This window comes from Schistocerca cancellata, chromosome 11, assembly GCF_023864275.1.
Source record: "Schistocerca cancellata isolate TAMUIC-IGC-003103 chromosome 11, iqSchCanc2.1, whole genome shotgun sequence".
In the NCBI taxonomy this organism is placed as follows: Eukaryota; Metazoa; Arthropoda; class Insecta; order Orthoptera; family Acrididae; genus Schistocerca; species Schistocerca cancellata.
In genome coordinates, this window is record NC_064636.1 from 148,357,641 (window position 1) to 148,379,211 (window position 21,571).

Genomic DNA, 21,571 nt, shown 5'->3' on the forward strand with positions numbered 1-21,571 from the left:
GGCTGGAGAGGACTAACATCTACATCTACATCTACATACATACTCCGCAATCCACCATACGGTGTGTGGCGGAGGGTACCTCGTACCACAACTAGCATCTTCTCTCCCTGTTCCACTACCAAAGAGAACGAGGGAAAAATGACTGCCTATATGCCTCTGTACGAGCCCTAATCTCTCTTATCTTTGTGGTCTTTCTGCGTAATATAAGTTGGCAGCAGTAAAATTGCACTGCAGTCAGTCTCAAATGCTGGTTCTCTAAATTTCCTCAGTAGCGATTCACGAAAAGAACGCCCCCTTTCCTCCAGAGACTCCCACCCGACTTCCCGAAGCATTTCCGTAACACTCGCGTGATGATCAAACCTACCAGTGACAAATCTAGCAGCCCCGCCTCTGAATTGCTTCTATGTCCTCCCTCAATCCGACCTGATAGGGATCCCAAACGCTCGAGCAGTACTCGAGAATAGGTCGTATTAGTGTTTTATAAGCGGTCTCCTTTACAGATGAACCACATCTTCCCAAAATTCTACCAATGAACCGAAGACGACTATCCGCCTCAACTGCCATTACGTGCTTGTCCCTTTTCATATCGCTCTGCAATGTTACGCCCAAATATTTAATCGACGTGACTGTGTCAAGCGCTACAGTACTAATGGAGTATTCAACATTACGGGATTCTTTTACCTATTCATCTGCATTAATTTACATTTATCTACAGAGTTAGCTGCCATTCTTTACACCAATCACAAGTCCTGTCCGAGTCATCTTGTATCCTCCTACAGTCACTCAACGACGACACCTTCCCATACACCACAGCATCATCAGCAAACAGCCGCACATTGCTATCCAGCCTATCCAAAAGATCATTTATGTAGATAGAAAACAACAGCGGACCTACCACACTTCCCTGGGGCACTCCAGATGATACCCTCACCTCCGATGAACACTCACCATCGAGGACAACGTACTGGGTTCTATTACATTAAGAAGTCTTCGAGCCACTCACATACTTGGGAACCAATCCCATATGCTCGTACCCTAGTTAGAAGCCTGCAGTGGGGCACCGAGTCAAACGCTTTCTGGAAGTCAAGGAATATGGCATCCGTCTGATACCCTTCATCCACGGTTTGCAAGGTATCATGTGAAAAAAGGGCGAGTTGCGTTTCGCAGGAGCGATGCTTTCTAAAGCCGTGCTGATGCATGGACAGAAACTTCTCTGTCTCAAGGAAATTAGTTATATTCAAACTGAGAATATGTTCGAGAATCCTGCAACAAACCGATGTTAAGGATATTTGTCTGTAATTTTGAGGATCCGTCCTTCTACCCTTGTTATATACAGGCGCCACATGCGCTTTTTTCCAGTCGCTCGGGGCTTTACGTTGGGCAAGAGATTCGTGACAAATGCACGCTAAGTAAGGAGCCAATGCAGTAGAGTACTCTCTGTAAAACCGAATTGGAATCCCACCAGGACCTGGTGATTTATTTATTTTCAACCCATTCAGCTGCTTCACAACCCCAGGAATGTGTATCACTATGTCCTCCATACGGGAATCTGTACGAGACTCAAACGGCAGTATATTTGTACGATCCTCCTGTGTGAAAAATTTCTCAAATTCTAAATTTAAAATTTCAGCTTACGTTTTGCTGCCTTCCATTGCCAGGCCAGACTGATCAGTGTATGTCTGGATGGACGCCTTCGACCCACTTACCGATTTTACGTAAGACCAGAATTTCCCTGGGTTTTCAGCAAGATCTTTTGCTTAGGTATGATGGTGGTAGTGGTTGTATGCTTCACGCATCGCTCTTTTTACAGCAGCACGAATCTCTACTAACTTTTGCTGTCCTCATTCTCCTGATCTTTCTTGTACCGCGAGTGCAACTGTCTTTGCTTCCTGAGCATTCTCCAAGTTGTGCTGTTAAACCATGGTGGGTCTTTTCCATTTGTAACCCACTTTTTCGGCACATACTTCTCCAATGTGTGATTTACAATGTGTTTACAATTTGCCCATAATTCTTCCACGTCCATCGTACCGGAATTAAATGAAGTCTATTCATTCACTAAGTGGGATGCTAACAACTGCTTATCTGATCTTTCTAATAAGAATACTCTCCTAGCCTTCTTGATCAACTTTTTAACTTTAGTTATCATAGACGTAATGACAACATCACGATCACTAATTCCTGTCTCAGCACTGATACAGTCGATGAGGTCTGGTCTGTTAGTGGCTACCAGATCTAAAATATTTCCATTACGTGTTGGCTGTCAATTTAGCTGCTCAAGACAGTTTTCGGATAATCTGTTCAAAATTAATTCACATGACGGCTTGTTTGTACCACCTGTAATGAATCCATAGACATCCCAGTCTATACTAGATAGGTTGATGCCGCCTCAGACTAATATAGCATGATCCGGGTGCTTCTGTGATACAGAGTGTAGACTACCTTTGAATGATTCTAGAACTGTCACAGTGGAACCTGGTGGCTGGTAATAACACCCAACAATTAACTTTTATTTCTCCTAGCCCTGTTAAATGTGTCCAGATAAATTCACAATCACACTCTACTTCAACATCAGTAGACACAATATTTTTGTCAACTTGTACATTAGCCTTCAAGATCCCTGGACTTCAGCCCATTAGACTTCTTTCACTACAGCTATATGGAAACTTAAGTGTGTTCTAACCCTGTGAAATCAAAAGAGAAGAGGAATTGTTTGAACATGGAACACAATGCTGAAGTTAAAGGTGACCACTTTGAACATTTATTGAAACACTGACTAGAACAATGAAGGACTGAAGTGTGCTAAACATTGTTTTATTTTCAGTTACGTCCAATGACCTACTCAGTACAAACTTCTGATGTCTCCTTCACCATATCTGTCAATGTGTGCATTGAATTTTTGATCACCCTGTATATTAAATCTCCAAATTGTCTTCCAAGCTATATTTTTCTGTGCTTTACTATTTGTTTTTATAATTTACAGGCTTCTACTAACAGTGTAAATAGCTCATGTGCAAACAGTTCATTTAAAGAAAAATTAAAAACTAAAGCATTCATGAAGAAGTGTGCACTTGAAAATTTGACACCCCAAATAAATATTTGTTATACAATTGACATTTGCAAGCACTTACTATCTTCTTCGTAAGGAAAAATTGCCTTTACTGAAAACTGTGAATTCAATATTAATGAGTCACAAGATGTCTATGATACTCAAACCCTGAAATGTAATCCTCTTTCAAAAATTTGGTGTTGACTGTCATGTAGCCCTAATTTCTATCTTCCCAAAAGTATATCATTTTTAGTGTTAGGAAGTCTTTTGGGAAGCTATCTGTACAGAACATAGCCATGTATGGAAGTGAAACGTAGACGACAAACAGTGAACAAACATTTGCACTAAATATTAGAAAGTTTCAGCTTATACCAAAAGTTCCCATAATGATCTAAGAAAAATGAATTTGTAAATTACTCCATGTAACAAGTTTTTGTGTGTAGTTGCCTTAACTCATCAGGACACTGTGTGGTGTCACCGCCAGGCACCACACTTGCTAGGTGGTAGCCTTTAAATCGGCCGCGGTCCGTTAGTATACGTCGGACCCACGTGTCGCCACTATAAGTGATTGCAGACCGAGCGCCGCCACATAGCAGGTCTAGAGAGACTTCCTAGCACTCGCCCCAGTTGCACAACCGACTTTGCTAGCGATGGTTCACTGACAAAATACGCTCTCAATTGCCGAGACGATAGTTAGCATAGCCTTCAGCTACGTCATTTGCTACGACCTAGCAAGGTGCCATTACCAGTTAGTATTGATACTGAATCATGTACAGTCAAGAGCGACGCTCATCATTAATGGATTAAAGTTCAGTATTCCACCAGCTATGTCCGTTTTTCTAAATTCTAATTTCCTTGACCTGTTCCAGACCTCACGCCAGCCTGCGTGAGCTAAAACACGTGCCTTTCGGCTTCCTCTAATATCACGGTATTGGCTCTCCTGCCAACCCACAACACACGGACTGTCTATATGAATACTGAGTGGCATCATAGCGTGCAAAGGTACATTGAAAAGACTTTATAAATGTGGAAAGCAATATCTAGCATGTAACGCGTATTCTGAATGTACATCTGATCCTACACCAATGAGATGGAAGAATGTCACTTACATCACGTGCGCACCATCTCTCTTCAGTACAGTTCAAGATACCACACTAGCTTTCAGCTGAAGCCCATCTGCATACATTCCATTTCTCAGTACCAGTAAATTGAGGATCTCTCATAAACCTATAGTTAATTATATGATTTGTTGAAATAAAGTGACCGGAAACATCATACTGGTGGTTAATGAATTACTGTACCTCGTCTATTGTGGAAGTATAACATTTCAAGGAGATAGCACTTCTAGGATCCATAAAAAAAACATGCATTGTTCTTCATAGAATTTTTGTTATTAAATGTCAGTTAATAACATATCTACAATTAATGCTTTCAGGAGATGAGATGTAAAGTATAGTCATCAATCACTCATATCTGGATGCAAAAATGTTTTTACTAACCTTCGTGTTTTCTTATATGTTTTGACACTTTCTTATTAGTTTAATAGAAGTATATTCTATAATATTCAATGTTATGTAAGTATACCCCCCCCCCCCATGAAACATGGACCTTGCCGTTGGTGGGGAGGCTTGCGTGCCTCAGCGATACAGATAGCCGTACCGTAGGTACAACCACAACGGAGGGGTATCTGTTGAGAAGCCAGACAAACGTGTGGTTCCTGAAGAGGGGCAGCAGCCTTTTCAGTAGTTGCAAGGGCAACAGTCTGGATGATTGACTGATCTGGCCTTGTAACAATAACCAAAACGGCCTTGCTGTGCTGGTACTGCAAACGGCTGAAAGCAAGGGGAAACTACGGCCGTAATTTTTCCCGAGGGCATGCAGCTTTACTGTATGATTAAATGATGATGGCGTCCTCTTGGGTAAAATATTCCGGAGGTAAAATAGTCCCCCATTCGGATCTCCGGGCGGGGACTACTCAAGAGGATGTCGTTATCAGGAGAAAGAAAACTGGCGTTCTACGGATCGGAGTGTGGAATGTCAGATCCCTTAATCGGGCAGGTAGGTTAGAAAATTTAAAAAGAGAAATGGATAGGTTAAAGTTAGATATAGTGGGAATTAGTGAAGTTCGGTGGCAGGAGGAACAAGACTTCTGGTCAGGTGACTACAGGGTTATAAACACAAAGTCAAATAGGGGTAATGCAGGAGTAGGTTTAATAACGAATAGGAAAATAGGAATGCGGGTAAGCTACTACAAACAGCATAGTGAACGCATTATTGTGGCCAAGATAGATACGAAGCCCACACCTACTACAGTAGTACAAGTTTATATGCCAACTAGCTCTGCAGATGACGAAGAAATTGAAGAAATGTATGATGAAATAAAAGAAATTATTCAGGTAGTGAAGGGAGACGAAAATTTAATAGTCACGGGTGACTGGAATTCGAGTGTAGGAAAAGGGAGAGAAGGAAACGTAGTAGGTGAATATGGATTGGGGCTAAGAAATGAAAGAGGAAGCCGCCTGATAGAATTTTGCACAGAGCACAACTTAATCGTAGCTAACACTTGGTTTAAGAATCATGATAGAACGTTGTATACATGGAAGAACCCTGGAGATACTAAAAGGTATCAGACAGATTATATAATGGTAAGACAGAGATTTAGGAACCAGGTTTTAAATTGTAAGACATTTCCAGGGGCAGATGTGGACTCTGACCACAATCTATTGGTTATGACCTGTAGATTAAAACTGAAGAAACTGCAAAAAGGTGGGAATTTAAGGAGATGGGACCTGGATAAACTGAAAGAACCAGAGGTTGTACAGAGTTTCAGGGAGAGCATAAGGGAACAATTGACAGGAATGGGGGAAAGAAATACAGTAGAAGAAGAATGGGTAGCTTTGAGGTATGAAGTAGTGAAGGCAGCAGAGGATCAAGTAGGTAAAAAGACGAGGGCTAGTAGAAATCCTTGGGTAACAGAAGAAATATTGAATTTAATTGATGAAAAGAGAAAATATAAAAATGAAGCAGGCAAAAAGGAATACAAACGTCTCAAAAATGAGATCGGCAGGAAGTGCAAAATGGCTAAGCAGGGATGGCTAGAGGACAAATGTAAGGATGTAGAGGCTTATCTCACTAGGGGTAAGATAGATACTGCCTACAGGAAAATTAAAGAGACCTTTGGAGATAAGAGAACCACTTGTATGAATATCAAGAGCTCAGATGGAAACCCAGTTCTAAGCAAAGAAGGGAAAGCAGAAAGGTGGAAGGAGTATATGGAAGAGGATGTAGATGAAGATGAAATGGGAGATATGATACTGCGTGAAGAGTTTGACAGAGCACTGAAAGACCTGAGTCGAAACAAGGCCCCTGGAGTAGACAACATTCCATTGCAACTACTGACGGCCTTGGGAGAGCCAGTCCAGACAAAACTCTACCATCTGGTGAGCAAGATGTATGAAACAGCCGAAATACCCTCAGACTTCAAGAAGAATATAATAATTCAAATCCCAAAGAAAGCAGGTGTTGACAGATGTGAAAATTACCAAACAATCAGTTTAATAAGCCACAGCTGCAAAATACTAACACGAATTCTTTACAGACGAATGGAAAAACTAGTAGAAGCCGACCTCAGGGAAGATCAGTTTGGATTCCGTAGAAATACTGGAACACGTGAGGCAATACTGACCTTACGACTTATCTTAGAAGAAAGATTAAGGAAAGGCAAACCTACGTTTCTAGCATTTGTAGTCTTAGAGAAAGCTTTTGACAATGTTGACTGGAATATTTTCTTTCAAATTCTTAAGGTGGCAGGGGTAAAATACAGGGAGCAAAAGGCTATTTACAATTTGTACAGAAACCAGATGGCAGTTATAAGAGTCGAGGGACATGAAAGGGAAGCAGTGGTGTGGAAGGGAGTAAGACAGGGTTGTAGCCTCTCCCCAATGTTATTCAATCTGTATATTGAGCAAGCAGTAAAGGAAACAAAAGAAAAATTTGGAGTAGGTATTAAAATCCATGGAGAAGAAATAAAAACTTTGAGGTTCGCCGATGACATTTTAATTCTGTCAGAGACAGCAAAGGACTTGGAAGAGCAGTTGAACGGAATGGATGGTGTCTTGAAGGGAGGATATAAGATGAACATCAACAAAAGCAAAACGCGGATAATGGAATGTAGTCGAATTAAGTCAGGTGATGCTGAGGGTATTAGATTAGGAAATGAGACACTTAAAGTAGTAAAGGAGTTTTGCTATTTGGGGAGCAAAATAACTGATAATGGTCGAAGTAGAGAGGTATAAAATGTAGACTGGCAATGGCAAGGAAAGCATTTCTGAAGAAGAGAAATTTGTTAACATCGAGTATAGATTTAAGTGTCAGGAAGTCATTTCTGAAAGTATTTGTATGGAGTGTAGCCATGTATGGAAGTGAAACATGGACGGTAAATAGTTTGGACAAGAAGAGAATAGAAGCTTTCGAAATGTGGTGCTACAGAAGAATGCTGAAGATTAGATGGGTAGATCACATAACTAATGAGGAAGTATTGAACAGGATTGGGGAGAAGAGAAGTTTGTGGCACAACTTGACCAGAAGAAGGGATCGGTTGGTAGGACATGTTCTGAGGCATCAAGGGATCACCAATTTAGTATTGGAGGGCAGCGTGGAGGGTAAAAATCATAGGGGGAGACCAAGAGATGAATACACTAAGCAGATTCAGAAGGATGTAGGTTGCAGTAGGTACTGGGAGATGAAGAAGCTTGCACAGGATAGAGTAGCATGGAGAGCTGCATCAAACCAGTCTCAGGACTGAAGACCACAACAACATGTAAGTATAATTGCACTCCTCCTGTAGAGCGAGATTCTTCAAATGGCTTAATCTACAAGATAGTTAGCGCTCCTTGCAGTAAGATATTTTGCACTTTCTAATTTTGTTTTGTATTTCACATGTTGCAAAGATTCTCCTGCTGAAGAGGAACACTGATCAAGTAAGAATGACCTTACAGTTTTACAAAACAGTGATAATAATGAAATAATTTTTATCTTAAATGGGGAACTATTGTAAATTTGTACGTCACAGTCTGCGAGCCGACAGCTTTAACCATTAAAGTCGCTACAGTGACATTAAGTTTTTGACTGTCCAAGAAACATGCTTGGATAGCCTACTCTTTAGTGCAGCTGGCCGTGAAAGCAGAAAAACTTGGCTAAGGTCATAATCATGGCAGCAATTTTCATATGTCACATTATATGGCCATATGCAACGATCGTTAGTAGTGCCAAATTTAGTGTCCAGACACTCGTGGACAAGACAAGAACTGAAATTGAAAATATTAGAGTAAAAGCAGAAATGTTGAATTCTATTTTAAAATGATCCTTTACAAAGGAAAATAAATGAGTACTGCCCAAATTTAACTCTTGCACACTGCAAATGTGAGTGAAATAGATATAGGCATTAAGTGTCAATGGTGTTGAGAAACTGCTAAAACTGAACAAAGTCCCACAGCCCGGTTGGCTGAGTTAACCCCTCTTTCAGCCACAATCTACTATAGATTACTCTAATAACAAACTGCACCTAGTGGTTGGAACAAAACAAAGGGCACACTCATCTACAAGTAGAGTAGCACAAGTGATTCACAAAACTACTATCCATTGTCTTGGATATTCATTTGTTGTTGAATCTTGGAACAGCTTTCAAGTTCAAACATACTGAAGTAGCTCCAACAGACTGGCTTTCTTCACACCAAAGATCATGAGTACTATAGTGAGATTAAAATTACGTGATAGTTGACACTTCATTGTTAAAGGTGTCTTCCTCCAATCGAAGCGCTCAACATCACGCCTGAACTGTTTAACGTTGCTGAACTGCCACAACAAATGGTCAGTTAACTTCCAATTTTTTCCTTTTTTTGTTCTATTCATCATCAAACACACACACACAAAATTATGGTAACAAAATTTACACATTTCATACACTCCACTGGCCAAAGACTACTGCATTCTTTCGCACAAAAAGCGTTTTGGCATCACATTCAGTTATCATCACTGAGATCGACCTACAGTATGTGAACTTCATGCAACATGGTGTAAAACTGAACTTTTTGAAGGCATAAAATGATCATTGCAACTGGTTCTATAGATAAATAAATACCTTATCATAATGTCAAGTCTTCCTTAGCATGGTGGTAACGTCACAGTTTGCGGTGCCAAAGGATGTGCGTTCAAATATTCCCAAGTGATAATACCTATTCTTTCTTTTTTAAATATTTATCAAAATGACTACTATCATTTTCAGTTAATTGGTTTCAAGATAATTTTGAGTTTTAATCTTTTGTTCCATCATTTTCATATTTATTTTTATTTGTTCTTTTTTTCCTATCATTCTTCTTTTTTAAGGAATCTGCCTGTGTCGCCTATAACCTGTAAACGAGTGCCGACCAGGGCTGCTCATTGGTTGGTATCACATCAGCTCACATAGCAAAAGCAAGAAGTTACAATTCACTTTTAGCCCTGAAACTAATTTTTTTTTCTGTCTCAAGTTTGCTTATGCAGGTCAGATTTAGTTTCCATGAGCAAAGCAAGTGTGGGTAATAGTTCTTCTGCAGGTTGCTGGACACAGTTTTCTCAGACACATTGCACATCAAGAGGTTGTGTATAAGTTAAAGCATGAGTGTAAATTCAGGGCTACAAAATGCATTGTCTGCCCCATATAAGGGATGGGTCATTTAAAATCAGCTGTAGACATAGAATCTACATTCCCGCCATACCTGAAGACATCAGTTTCCTACATTGCTCCACATTAAATGAACAGTTTTTCAGATTTTGTGAAGTGACTGCTATGTTTGAGTGTCACCTTTAACCAAGCAGTAGCTGATGTGGTAACACTGTAGTGCCAAGTAACAGACATCAGCTATCAAGTAACTTTAAACAGACTATAGGAACATCAACTGTTAACCCCAACTCAAAACATTAAACATGTTAATTCTAAATCATACTTTTTTCACTTGGTGTCCTGAAAGCCATGGACCAAGGCAGTCATCAGGCAAAGCAGATTTCTTTATTTCCAAAAGCATTTTACTCAGTACCAATCCTAAATTTATTACTGGAAGTAGATTTTATGCGGTATAAAGTGAAATCTGTGACTAGATTGGGATTTCTTGATACGGAGGATGTAACATGTTATCCTGGATGGATACTCATCAATAGATGTAAATGTAACTTCACAAGGTAACTGTGTTGGGACCTTTTCTGTTCATGTTGTATATTGATGAGGTTGATGGTAATACTAATAGTAACCAACGATTTTTTGCTAATCATGATGTTATTTATAACACAGGGTGATTATAATTAAAGTTAAACTTTCAAACTGCTGTAGAAATAAAACCACTGGTCAGAATTATGTCAAATTGAAACAGAATATTATTGGAGAAGAGGGAAAATGTATGGCTGAAGAAAAATAAATAGTTACAAAATGTAGCAATAGATGGCACTGTGAGCATCATACTTTAATGCCCACCAGCTAGCCAAGTGGTCTAACGCGCTGCTTCCCAAGCGGGAAGGTGTGCCGGTCCCTAGCACGAATCCGCCGAGTGGATTAGTGTCGAGGTCTGATGTGGCAGCCAGCCTGTGTACGGTTTTTAAGGCGGTTTTCCATCTACCTTGGCAAATGCAGGCTGGTTCCCCTTAGTCCACCTCAGTTACACTGTGTCGGCGATTGCTGCCCAAACACCATTTCCACGTACGTGTACACCACAATTACTCTACCACACAAACATTTGGGGTTACACTCGTCTGGTATGAGACATTCCCTGGGGGGAGGGGGGGGGGGGGGTTCCACTGAGAGCCAAACCGCACAACAACCCTGGGTTTGATGTGGGGCAGCAGTGGGGTGGGTGCACTGCGGTGGCCAGTTGTGGGGTTGTGAACCACAGAAGACTCCAGCGGGACAAAGCCTCTCCGTCGTTTCTAGTTCCCCAGTTTAATACAAGACAATACAAACATAATTTAATAGTGGTCACCTAAAAACAGCAAATTAATCACAACAACAATGCCTAAGGTGTATGTCTGACATTAAACAAACTGTACTACTCAATGTGCATGGGTGTACAGGTGTGATACTGTTAGTTATGCAAGCCCATCAACCATGGCAAGGTCATATTACATTGGATGGGAAAAATTGGTTTTTAATTGTCCTGAGGCCAAAAACTGCATACAGAGTATCAATCATTTCGGTTTTTAATTGTCCTGGGGCCAAAAAATGCATAAACCCAAATCTAATCAGATTTTTAATATCCATGTGACTGGCACAAAGCATGTTCAATATGCTGTCCATCGTTTCCTGCAACAAGCTGAAATCAAGAAGCAGCATTTTCTACAATTGATCAAAGTGTTTCCAGGGTCACATTCAGAATGTGTTGCCTTCATTGCAGGTAAGTTTGCAGTTGGAACACAATTGGTAGAACGTAATACTCTAATGTATTGCAGCATTTCAGTTGAAAGTAAGGCACCAGTTGAAAAAGATTAGAGGCACCTGTGGAACACTGAGTAAGTTTCCATGATGCCACAAAAGACACTTGTGACCAAAAATTGGGTCTTGCATAAACTTCCATGATGCCACTAAGGACATTTGTGACCAAAGATCTGGTCTCCATCGTCATATAACATGCAGGGACATGCTCGATGTGTGTACCAGCGTCAAAGTTATGCGTTGCAAATGTGGAATCACTTCCAACTGACGGCTCAGAGTGCATGCACCTTTTGTGCCTGCATGTAACTCAGCAACCATCCATGACACGAACGTGTCTATGACAAGTCAATGATTTACAGACTGCGCCGAGTGTGGAGTTCTATATTTCTGAGTACACTGCATACTGCAAATGTGCAGAAACGTGGGACTTTGACAGCATCTGCTAACATCAAAAGTTAACATATCCTGGCCAGGCTCAGTCATATTATAGAAATGGATTTTGTCCTTTTGTGTCTCCTTAATCTTTTTTGACACACTGGAAAGTTACACAGGGTTCTGATATTTTTTTCCTAATAGTGTTCTCTTACAAGACAGACAAAATCTCTGAAAGTGCAAAGGCATTTATATTTCACAGAGACAAATCCTACACTGTGCATTAAGAGAAACATAAACAGATAAATGTGTTTCAACGAAAATTATTTTAACAGTGAAAAATTTAGGATTATTTGTCAAAAAGAAAAGTAATTTTTGATGTTTTTTGCATTCAGCAAGAAAACAAGATACAAAGGATAAATCAAAAAGGCGCCATTTACTGTGTTCTAGATACTGTTGAATGTGTATAATAGTATGTATATTTTTGAACAAATAAATGTATATGCTCCAAAATGTTTGGATGCCACTTTTCCTATCCTTTCTGTTCTCAGGAGTGTAAAGAATTTACCATGTGGCCTTTAACAAAAACGTCTACAATGAATTCTCCTTCGGTCATTAATAAACTATTATACTTGCTTGTTCCTACATGATATACTATGAGGGTTGGAACTTAAATAGTGGCAACTATTTATTCACAACCAATACAAAAGAGTTACATATTTGCACCTGTTACTGTCCTTCAAAGTAATCACCAACGATGTGGAAGTCGTAGCATATCATTAGCAGATGGTGCGAATGGAGTGGTCTACTGCCTGTCGAATCTCTGGAACAGTTCTGAAGAGAATGCCACAAAGTGGTTCCTTCATTTTTGGAATCAAATCAGTCACAAATACTTAAGTCTTATTACTGCTCATTTTTGGAGCATCTCCTGCGACCAGCTTTGTGAAAGAAGTGGCAACACTTTCTGCACAACCCACCCATCATTTTAAATGACAATGTGTGGATGCACTGTTGTTTAAAGGGCAGTAACAAGTGCAAACATGTAACTCTCTTATCAGTTGTGAAAAAATAGTTGCCACTATTTAAGTTCCAACCCTCGTAAATTTCGAATTTTTTGCAAAAAGGATAGTCCCTCATAAACTCATTTTCAAAGTTCAAATGTCAAACTGCACAGGAGATAGCTTTCAGATCACACACAATTTTTGGCCTGATATGTAAACGAAAATGACCACTCTAAACAGATGAGACACAGTACAGGAATAAAATGCCAGGAGCGCTGCAGTAGACTTATTTGTCTCGAGTAGTCAACTGTGACAAGAAAGTCGATCATGGAAAAGGGGCTTTACACCGTACAAGCCATTCATATTTGACAGGTATACAGGATAATCAATATGTATGATTTCCATGTCAAAGGAAGCATGGGCCTAGTGCTCTCCAGAATTGAATTCAGCATTTGAAGAGGCTCGGATAGGTTATTTTGTTTTATTTATTTATTGCTATTTTATTTTAGGCTCTTTCATACATAAAAGAGCAGACCAAATGTTGCGCATGAATTGGTATGAATACAGAACCTAATATTTTAATATTATTTCCAATGTGTTGGTAATAATTCTGCATTATGCTGCTTAATGGGAAAAAAAGTCTACATAGAATACCTACATAAACAGAAAAAAAAGTCTACACACTACCATTCGGCCATCTGGTGCATAGACATCCGAAAGGCACATGCGCCTGGTGTATTACATGCAACACTGGTGATCAGAAATTTTGTAATTTATAATTCTGGACTATACTACTACATGAAACACTACTGCACACTACAAAACACTACTGCAGTACCTAATGTATTTCATCAAACTGTTAGGAAATGAATTGTAAGATGTGAATCTCCATTTCCTGATGACAATGGTGCCACAATGGATTCAAGCCTACATCTAAGCAAGAGGATGTTCCACCACTGCTCTGGAGTGCTATGAATATCCCCCCCAAATGGGAAACAGACTGTTTTGTTGTTACATAAATGTTTTCGTTTTTTATTTGGTTATCTGGACACATTGAAAATGAATACATAAACATGCCTCACAGCCAATTTTTATTTTCCATGCCACGAATTTTGAAATAAAGCGACAATGCAAACTCCCCCGTGTGTGTGTGTGTGTGTGTTTTTCACATGCCGAAAGTTAATCCTTTATATACTGCAAAGCCTAAAAACTATTGTATTTTGTCTGCATTTTCACATTTTTCATTTAGGGAACATTATATGAGTGTCAACATTTCATGCATAACAACAAAAACCTGGACACTCATGCACAGCTGTATTGGTTATCGATCCCATTGCATCCAGTATAATATTGTCGTAACAGTGCTTGCTTCTATACAGTCATGTGAATTCAAGAATTACCTCTTGATTTCCAATCTCCTGCAATTCTTCCTTTACTTTCACACTCCATGGGTACAACTGGACCTGTAACAAAATTAAAAGAAATTGTAATGGGCTAATTAAAGCAGAAAATATATCTACAAGATAGAAAAGTTTCGTAAATTGGAATTCAGGCAATTGTATCCCTTAAGAATAAAAGACAATGCATAGTTTAACAAAAATTATCATTTTATGATTAATTTTCTTTTCTAAGAGAGAAATTTTGGGTGACACAATGTCAGTACGATTTATTTCAGAAAGATTTCAATGAGGGTAACATAAAATCATGAGAATGCCTAATGACAACATATTTTAAACTTTATTAGAAACTTGTGCTTGATACAATTACATTTTGTGAGAACACTTAAGTCAGAGATAAGTCATAAGGTAACACAGAACCTAGAAGGGGACTGTAAAAAATGTGATGCCTAAAAGACACTGCAAACACTTACTGATGAACATTAAAGTTCTTATGATGTAATATGAGCATTGCCACGTCATTCTTAGGCTTGCAAATGCAAGCTGATGATCATACATGTGAGCAAAAAACAAACTTTATGTCTTTTAGTATTACTTTGTACTGGACTCTCACCTGTAACCTTACTCTTCCAGATATCTGGCTACAAGACCACTTTTTCCATTTAATTGTACAACAACTCAGGGTGCATATCACAACTGTAGGAAATTTGGCAGATGTGTTTCTTTTGAAAGTATTTAAAAAGCAAAATTATAAATTACAAGCATATTTCCAAATAGTTATAAAGAAAAAAGTAATTTCCCAAATGCAATGACCAGTATAGCTGGAAAGAAAATTGTTGCTCACTGTGGAAGGAGGAACTAAAATTATGAAAACCAATTTCCAATTTTTATTTTTGTGTTACTGATAGCACTTGCAGGTTCATTTTCATAGAGACTGGCAGAAATGGAAAAAAGTGTAATGGAATTACTTTTTTGGCTTCCCACCTATATGGATCAGTAATATAGCTTACTTATTTCAATACTATCACAAGACATTATTTTCATGGCAAAAACTCCCAGGAGAGAATCTATGTAACTATCATCTATCGATACTGATAAGTGACATTTATGCATTCCGTATTACAACTTACAGACAAAAACTGGCCAAAGGCACATGAATCCCTGAAGCTTCAGTGTACAGAGTGGCTAAGTGCATCTTTCTACTACATTAAACTTACACCAACTGGAAAGAAAGTTTATTTAATGCAGCTGACTTTCAATATATACAACTTGCTAAACATGTCTTGAAAGGTCATAGATGATGTCTAGTTCATTAACTGAAATGTCATATAATGTGAGAAGCGTTCTCACACGGTATTTCAATAGTTTTTGAGGTTCAGCTCCAAGTTAACCAGATTCAAATCTTTGTAACTGGTTTTAATCCATTCTACAACTTTCAATTAATTGTATAAGACAGTTATTTTCAGAGCAGGTTTAAGTCACTTACCAATGATGTACACACACACACACACACACACACACACACACACACACACACACACACACACACACACACACTGAAACCCACAAACCCTACTAGCATAAGAAAAATCACAAGCAAAAACTGTAGTTAGTCTCTTAACCTCACATTTGTTGGCTTCAGCAACTCACAATCCAAGTGTCAGCTTTCAAGTATACATTTCATATCAGTAGCACGGTGAATACCCACAACTGCAGAATACAGAGCAGCAGAAATCTACACGCATCCCAGGAACACATTTGTGACAACCCCAAAGTTAATGTGTTTTTAGCCCTTAGCAAATTGGAAGTGTGCAGCCCTTTCTTTTTCACGGAGAAAACTGTCACTGGTATTGCATATCTGGATAAGCTTGAAAACTTGTTAATTCCAAAGATTGATGAAAATGACAGATGGGATGGTTTACTACCAACGATATGGTGTACCACCTCTTTTCCTCATGGAAGGTCTAGGCTTCCTCAATAATTTCTCCCCTGAGCAGTGGACTGGCCAGGGATGGTCAATCGCATGGCCAGTGTGCTCCCCAGACTTGATGCCACTGGAAAAATGAAATCTACATTGCCGTTGCAATTTGCTGCAGTGGGTGTGGGAAGAAACTAATTACCAATAAGATGTTTGCCACATCACAAATTGTACTCGCATCAAACCAAAATGGCACTTTTATGAAAAATTTGAGGTTATTTGCTACAAAACGACATCTACCAATTCTCTTAGTTATCTCAATAAATTTCTATATCATTCTAAAGTCATAGTCTTTTTGGCTGTATTGTCACGGACAAATTAAGGATTTTTTTTTTCCGTATATGACACATTGTGTATATTTCCATTAGTACCTGTGTTTCTGTAGTAAGTTACAAAAGCAGGATTTGTAACCTGTAAATTATGTCAGTAAAATCCCTGAACTTCACCCTGAATAATGACAGAATAATTCTCTGCAAAATCACAAACAATATAATATTCATTTACTTTCAGTTCTTCTTTAGTGATTTTAAAGATCTGTCACTGCTACTGGGAGATACAACAAGTGGTAGGAGCTGCTGTAAACCCAATGCAAACACTTCACGAAATCATCTGTGATTTTGTTATAGTCTCCAGAACTGTGCTCCCTGTAGTTACGTAACACCTGTGTGTAGTTCTGTCAATGCAATTTGTGCTAAACAGTTCAAACAGACAATCAGTCAGTCTTGCAAAATTGTACAATAGGGACATGCACCTAAAAAACATGCTCAAATTGCAACACTGCAAGCCACAAGTGCAACACAGTGCTTTTATGATGGTAATGCGTATTCTTCACACTTTGTTATTTCTTTCAATTTACACACATCAATCATTAACTTAAAATTCTGGTGTGAGACATACGAAGAACATGTATCCCACTGACATAGGCAGTGCTTTGGCTGTAGCTCAATAACTTTTGGGAACACAGCATTTCCGTCTGGGTATGTATCTTTGAAATATGAATACAATTCCCTAAGAATGTGCAACACTAGCTGTTTCCATTTATGTACTCCAACTTGACTTTCCGCCACAGACACACAATTGTTTATTCATGGCATCACATGACTCACATTATTACCACAGTAAAATCATGTGCACATTGAATGGTCTTTCATTTCTCTTGGTGTCGCTAGCATACCACCTACTGCATCTGTTTTGTTCTTTGTACCAAGTAATCTGAAGTGCAAAATTCTTTCATGGCTCTCGTTATGCTCCAAGCCTTAGGAAGCACTGTAAAAATTTGTATTTTGTAATGTATATATTCTGCATTGTGAAAATTAAGTTTCATCTGTGCTGTGATTTCTCTTTCCCCCTTTTTCCACATGCTTTTTCTTCCAGTTGTGGCACGTATGATCCAGTACCGAGGCAATGTTTTCCAATTTCAGCTTTGGCTACTTTTTCCCATGCTGAAGCCTCTTTTTCTTGGAAGGACATTTGCCTAAAAACTGGAGAATAGTATTTAAAGAGTACAGTGTCAGATCCTATTTTATTTCATCTTCATTCAACATCATCTACAGAAGTACATAGTACAACTGACACAATGCCTGTGGGGATTGTGTTGTATGATATCTGCTTGCTATATTCGCTAAAAACTATTCCACTTAATCGTATATTAGTACACTCCTCAACATCCTTCAAGTTGTTCTGTACTCTCACATAGCCTTATTGAAATGGATTGCAACTGTACAATTTTGACTTTAAGTCCCTTTTATTTATTTATTTATTTATTTCAAGATGCGACTAAATACTACTTCACAGCACATATACACTGAAGTCAGAGTAAACAGAATAGATGAATTTTTAGATATGAAGTAATAAGGAAAACAAAATTATATTTGTAAAGAAAACTTAAGTTAAACTGACACATTCAACATAATTACAAAATGCTGTACTCATGATTTATGGAACAAGTACTAATGTAGAGTAAAAAGCCACATACATGAAACAAGCTAATGATGACTGGTTAAAATAAGTCTCCGATTGTTCACAGCAAGAAACTTTCACCATTTTGTCAGAACAATAGTGACTGCTATTGTCTGCTGAGCTGGAAAAAACCCAAACATATAGCTTCTTACTGCATTCTGTTAGTGTAGTCGTGTACATAAAATAAATGTTTGTGTCATAATGCCTTTAATTTTCCATCTTGGTGTTTACCATGTTTATAGTAACATACTAGGGGTTTTTTGAGACATTCAAGGTCAATGACCTTAAATGTGAAAACTGCATATTAACGTAAAGCTCTACTCATTAGCTTTTCAGTGATTCAAGTTTCATTGTTATATTTGGATTATAACCAGAATTATATTCATCTATGTTGAGACAGGCAGATGAAAATGTCATGCAATTTCCTGACTTTGCAGAGTTTTAACTTTATACACAACTTGTCATATACCTTTGCAAATTGATAGTTTTCCATCTCTTATCTCAATCACTGTATGCACCAAATTTGAAATAAAAATGAATGAGCCGGCCATTGTGGCCAAGCGGTTCTAGGCACATCAGTCCGGAACCACGCTGCTGCTTTGGTCATGGGTTCGAATGAATCCTGCCTTGAGCATGGATGTGTGTGATGTCCTTAGGTTCGTTAGGTTTAAGTAGTTTCTAAGTCTAGGGGACTGATGACCTCAGATGTTAAGTCCCACAGTGCTTAGAGCCATTTGAACATTTGAAATATGAATGGGGCAGTTTTAATGCTGCATTGAATTGATATGGAATTACCCATGTGTAACATTAAAAATTCACTGTGTTTTATATTTTCACACTGTGTTACACTTGCAGCAACAGGACATGAATTATATTTATTCACACAGCATACCGCACACACAAATTAAAGGAAGAATGGTAAAAATTCAGTTAAGCTAGTTACCATTGAGCATGCCACAGTAGATGCAACACATTCATTTGTTTCTTCTCTATTTACACAAAATGTTTTTTTGTGTTCCATCGCTGCAGTTCTAAGCACCTGAAAAACAAGGAAGCAGATAAAAAGTCATCTCTAATTTCTGTTGTCACTGTGAGATACAGCTCAAAAGCAGTATTTTCAGTCCACTACTGCCTGCAGCACAAGAGTCACTGCACATAAAATAAATTTAACACTGGATGAAAAACATAGTGCAAAATGGCAAGAATTTATCTACAACTCAGGCTGCAAAGATTTAGAGCACAATATGAAGACAGAAAAATCACAATCACGTGCAACAGTAACAACTGATTATTGCTTGTTGTTTCTTTATAACACTAAGACAGTTTGGATATATTTCTCCATATAAATTATAACCTCAGCATTATGATCAATTAATATAAGTGAATTTGTCCAGGCAAAAACAACAACTTACTTCATTCAAACTCAGTTTTGCAGATGATGGTTAAAATATAACCTGAAGTCTTTTACAAGCACAGTATTAAATATTTATATTGCATTTTTTTAATGTGTACTCTAATCCAAGAAGTTTATAACTCTAGTCTTAGTAATGTGTTAACGAACAGAAAAGAATTTGTATGTCTTAATCACACATGCAGTGCCTGACATACTGGTGTTAAATCTCTAAACCCACATTTCAACCCACACATTGTTCACTGCATTATTTACTTTCAGCCTGACAAATATAAAATGAAAACCTACTCCAAATAACTAATCAACTGCTCACGACACACATTTTTACCAAACAATATATATGTACTTCTATCACAGCTTTGTCTTTGTGAGTTTCCCCACCTACAATGACAGCTGGACACTCAGTTTAGAGCAATGAATGGCATGCTGGAATTCTTATCCATGATCTAATGACAAACGTACAAACTTCTATCCACAAGCTACATGGTGAAACAACTAAGTGTTGACGGTCAGCAATATTTCTTACCGGATCTTTTATAAAACTGACCTACCGGAATGACTTTTTTGTAACTGCACAGTCATACCCGTAGATAATGCTTTAAGAAGTAATTTCCACTGCAGATCACAGCATAGAGAAACTGTTACAAAACGTCACACATTGCATAACATTTCCCGCAAGTGGCCTTTTTCAAGTCTCATAGATTTTATCGGACGGGGTGAAAACAGTGCGCGCTTTATAGGATGTAATACGTACGGCGCGACATGGTTTTCCGTAACTGATGTACAATACACGTATGTAATATGCACCAAATAAGACGAAAAAGGTATTTAACTCTGTTGCAATTCTAAAACTTAGAAGTTTACGGGTAACGACAACGAATGTCGGTCGTAATAAATAAACGTCACGACAATCACGTACGAAATTCATACGCTGTCCTAAACTATAACCTAAAACGCAAGCAATGAGCCATTTACAACACTGTAGATATGCAATTAACTCACTTTTAGAAGTGGCTGGTAAACAAACACGAAGTAATGCGGTATTGGTGTTAACAGTTACAGTATCATCATAACAAGATAATGACTAATTGCCTGATGAGCCATAACAATAACAAATCGGGGTATTAATTTTCTTCCCCTTCCCTTCGAATGTCTGTAATCTCTTTACGCTCATGTAATAAATATTAGCTGTAGCACGTAATTTATGAATTACTGTGAAACAAAATAATTGTACCTGCCTGTCTACCATTTAAAAAAAAATTAATTGGGTGCTCAGTAGAGGTGGCAAAAAATAACTTTGTCAAATAAATAAGAAATAGCCGGTTACTGAAAACTAACGGTTACTGCGATAACCGTTCCTCTGATACAGGCAGTTATTTCAATAACTGTCTAATGTCAACAGTGCCTCGCGCCATCTGTTGACCGAAGATCGTACTACGCTTTCTCATCAACTCATCGGAGAATTGGCTAGGAACTAAGGAGAGGATAGACCATTTGGAAGGCGTTCTATAGGCCGTGGGAATAACTGTGAGACTGCGCGCCATCTGTTGATAAGAACTGTGTACTATATCGTGCGCCTTCGTTACTTTTAGCACAAACAATTAAATAAGGTTAATGTCCGAGCGGTGGCTGATAGGAGCTGCAGTACAGGCATTAACAAGTACGGTCGTTCCCTTAAGCCACCGCCTCATATGTCAATTTAGCTTGGACGGATTGTATAAAGAGAGGTACCATAAGGAATTCGAGCGACTATGGAAATAACTGTCAGAGATCTGTATTTTCCTCTGGCAGTTATCGTTATTGGCTCACAGTCCTCGCTCTCTGGCAGTTATCGGACTACCATTGCAAGTAACCTGGAAGTTGGTAACGGAATAACTGTGTGTCTGTGTTGATGATACAGTGACTCCAGTCTTAGACCCCGGTGATATTACAGACACGATAGTTACTGGAGC

General features: G+C 38.6%; 1 protein-coding gene across 2 annotated transcripts in view; it reads right to left on the reverse strand.

Annotated features, from left to right (window-relative positions):
* The window catches only part of LOC126108803 (uncharacterized), a 244,045-nt gene extending 223,666 nt beyond the window's left edge, over nucleotides 1–20,379 (reverse strand). For both annotated transcript variants that reach the window (XM_049914167.1, XM_049914168.1), the window contains exons 1-3: nucleotides 20,171–20,379; nucleotides 19,152–19,247; nucleotides 14,275–14,337 (exon numbers count right to left, since the gene is read on the reverse strand). In XM_049914167.1, the coding sequence (XP_049770124.1) occupies nucleotides 14,275–14,337; nucleotides 19,152–19,229 (141 nt within the window). In that variant the 5' untranslated portion in view covers nucleotides 19,230–19,247; nucleotides 20,171–20,379. The remainder of the gene's footprint in view (nucleotides 1–14,274; nucleotides 14,338–19,151; nucleotides 19,248–20,170) is intronic.
* Nucleotides 20,380–21,571: the final 1,192 nt, after the last annotated feature.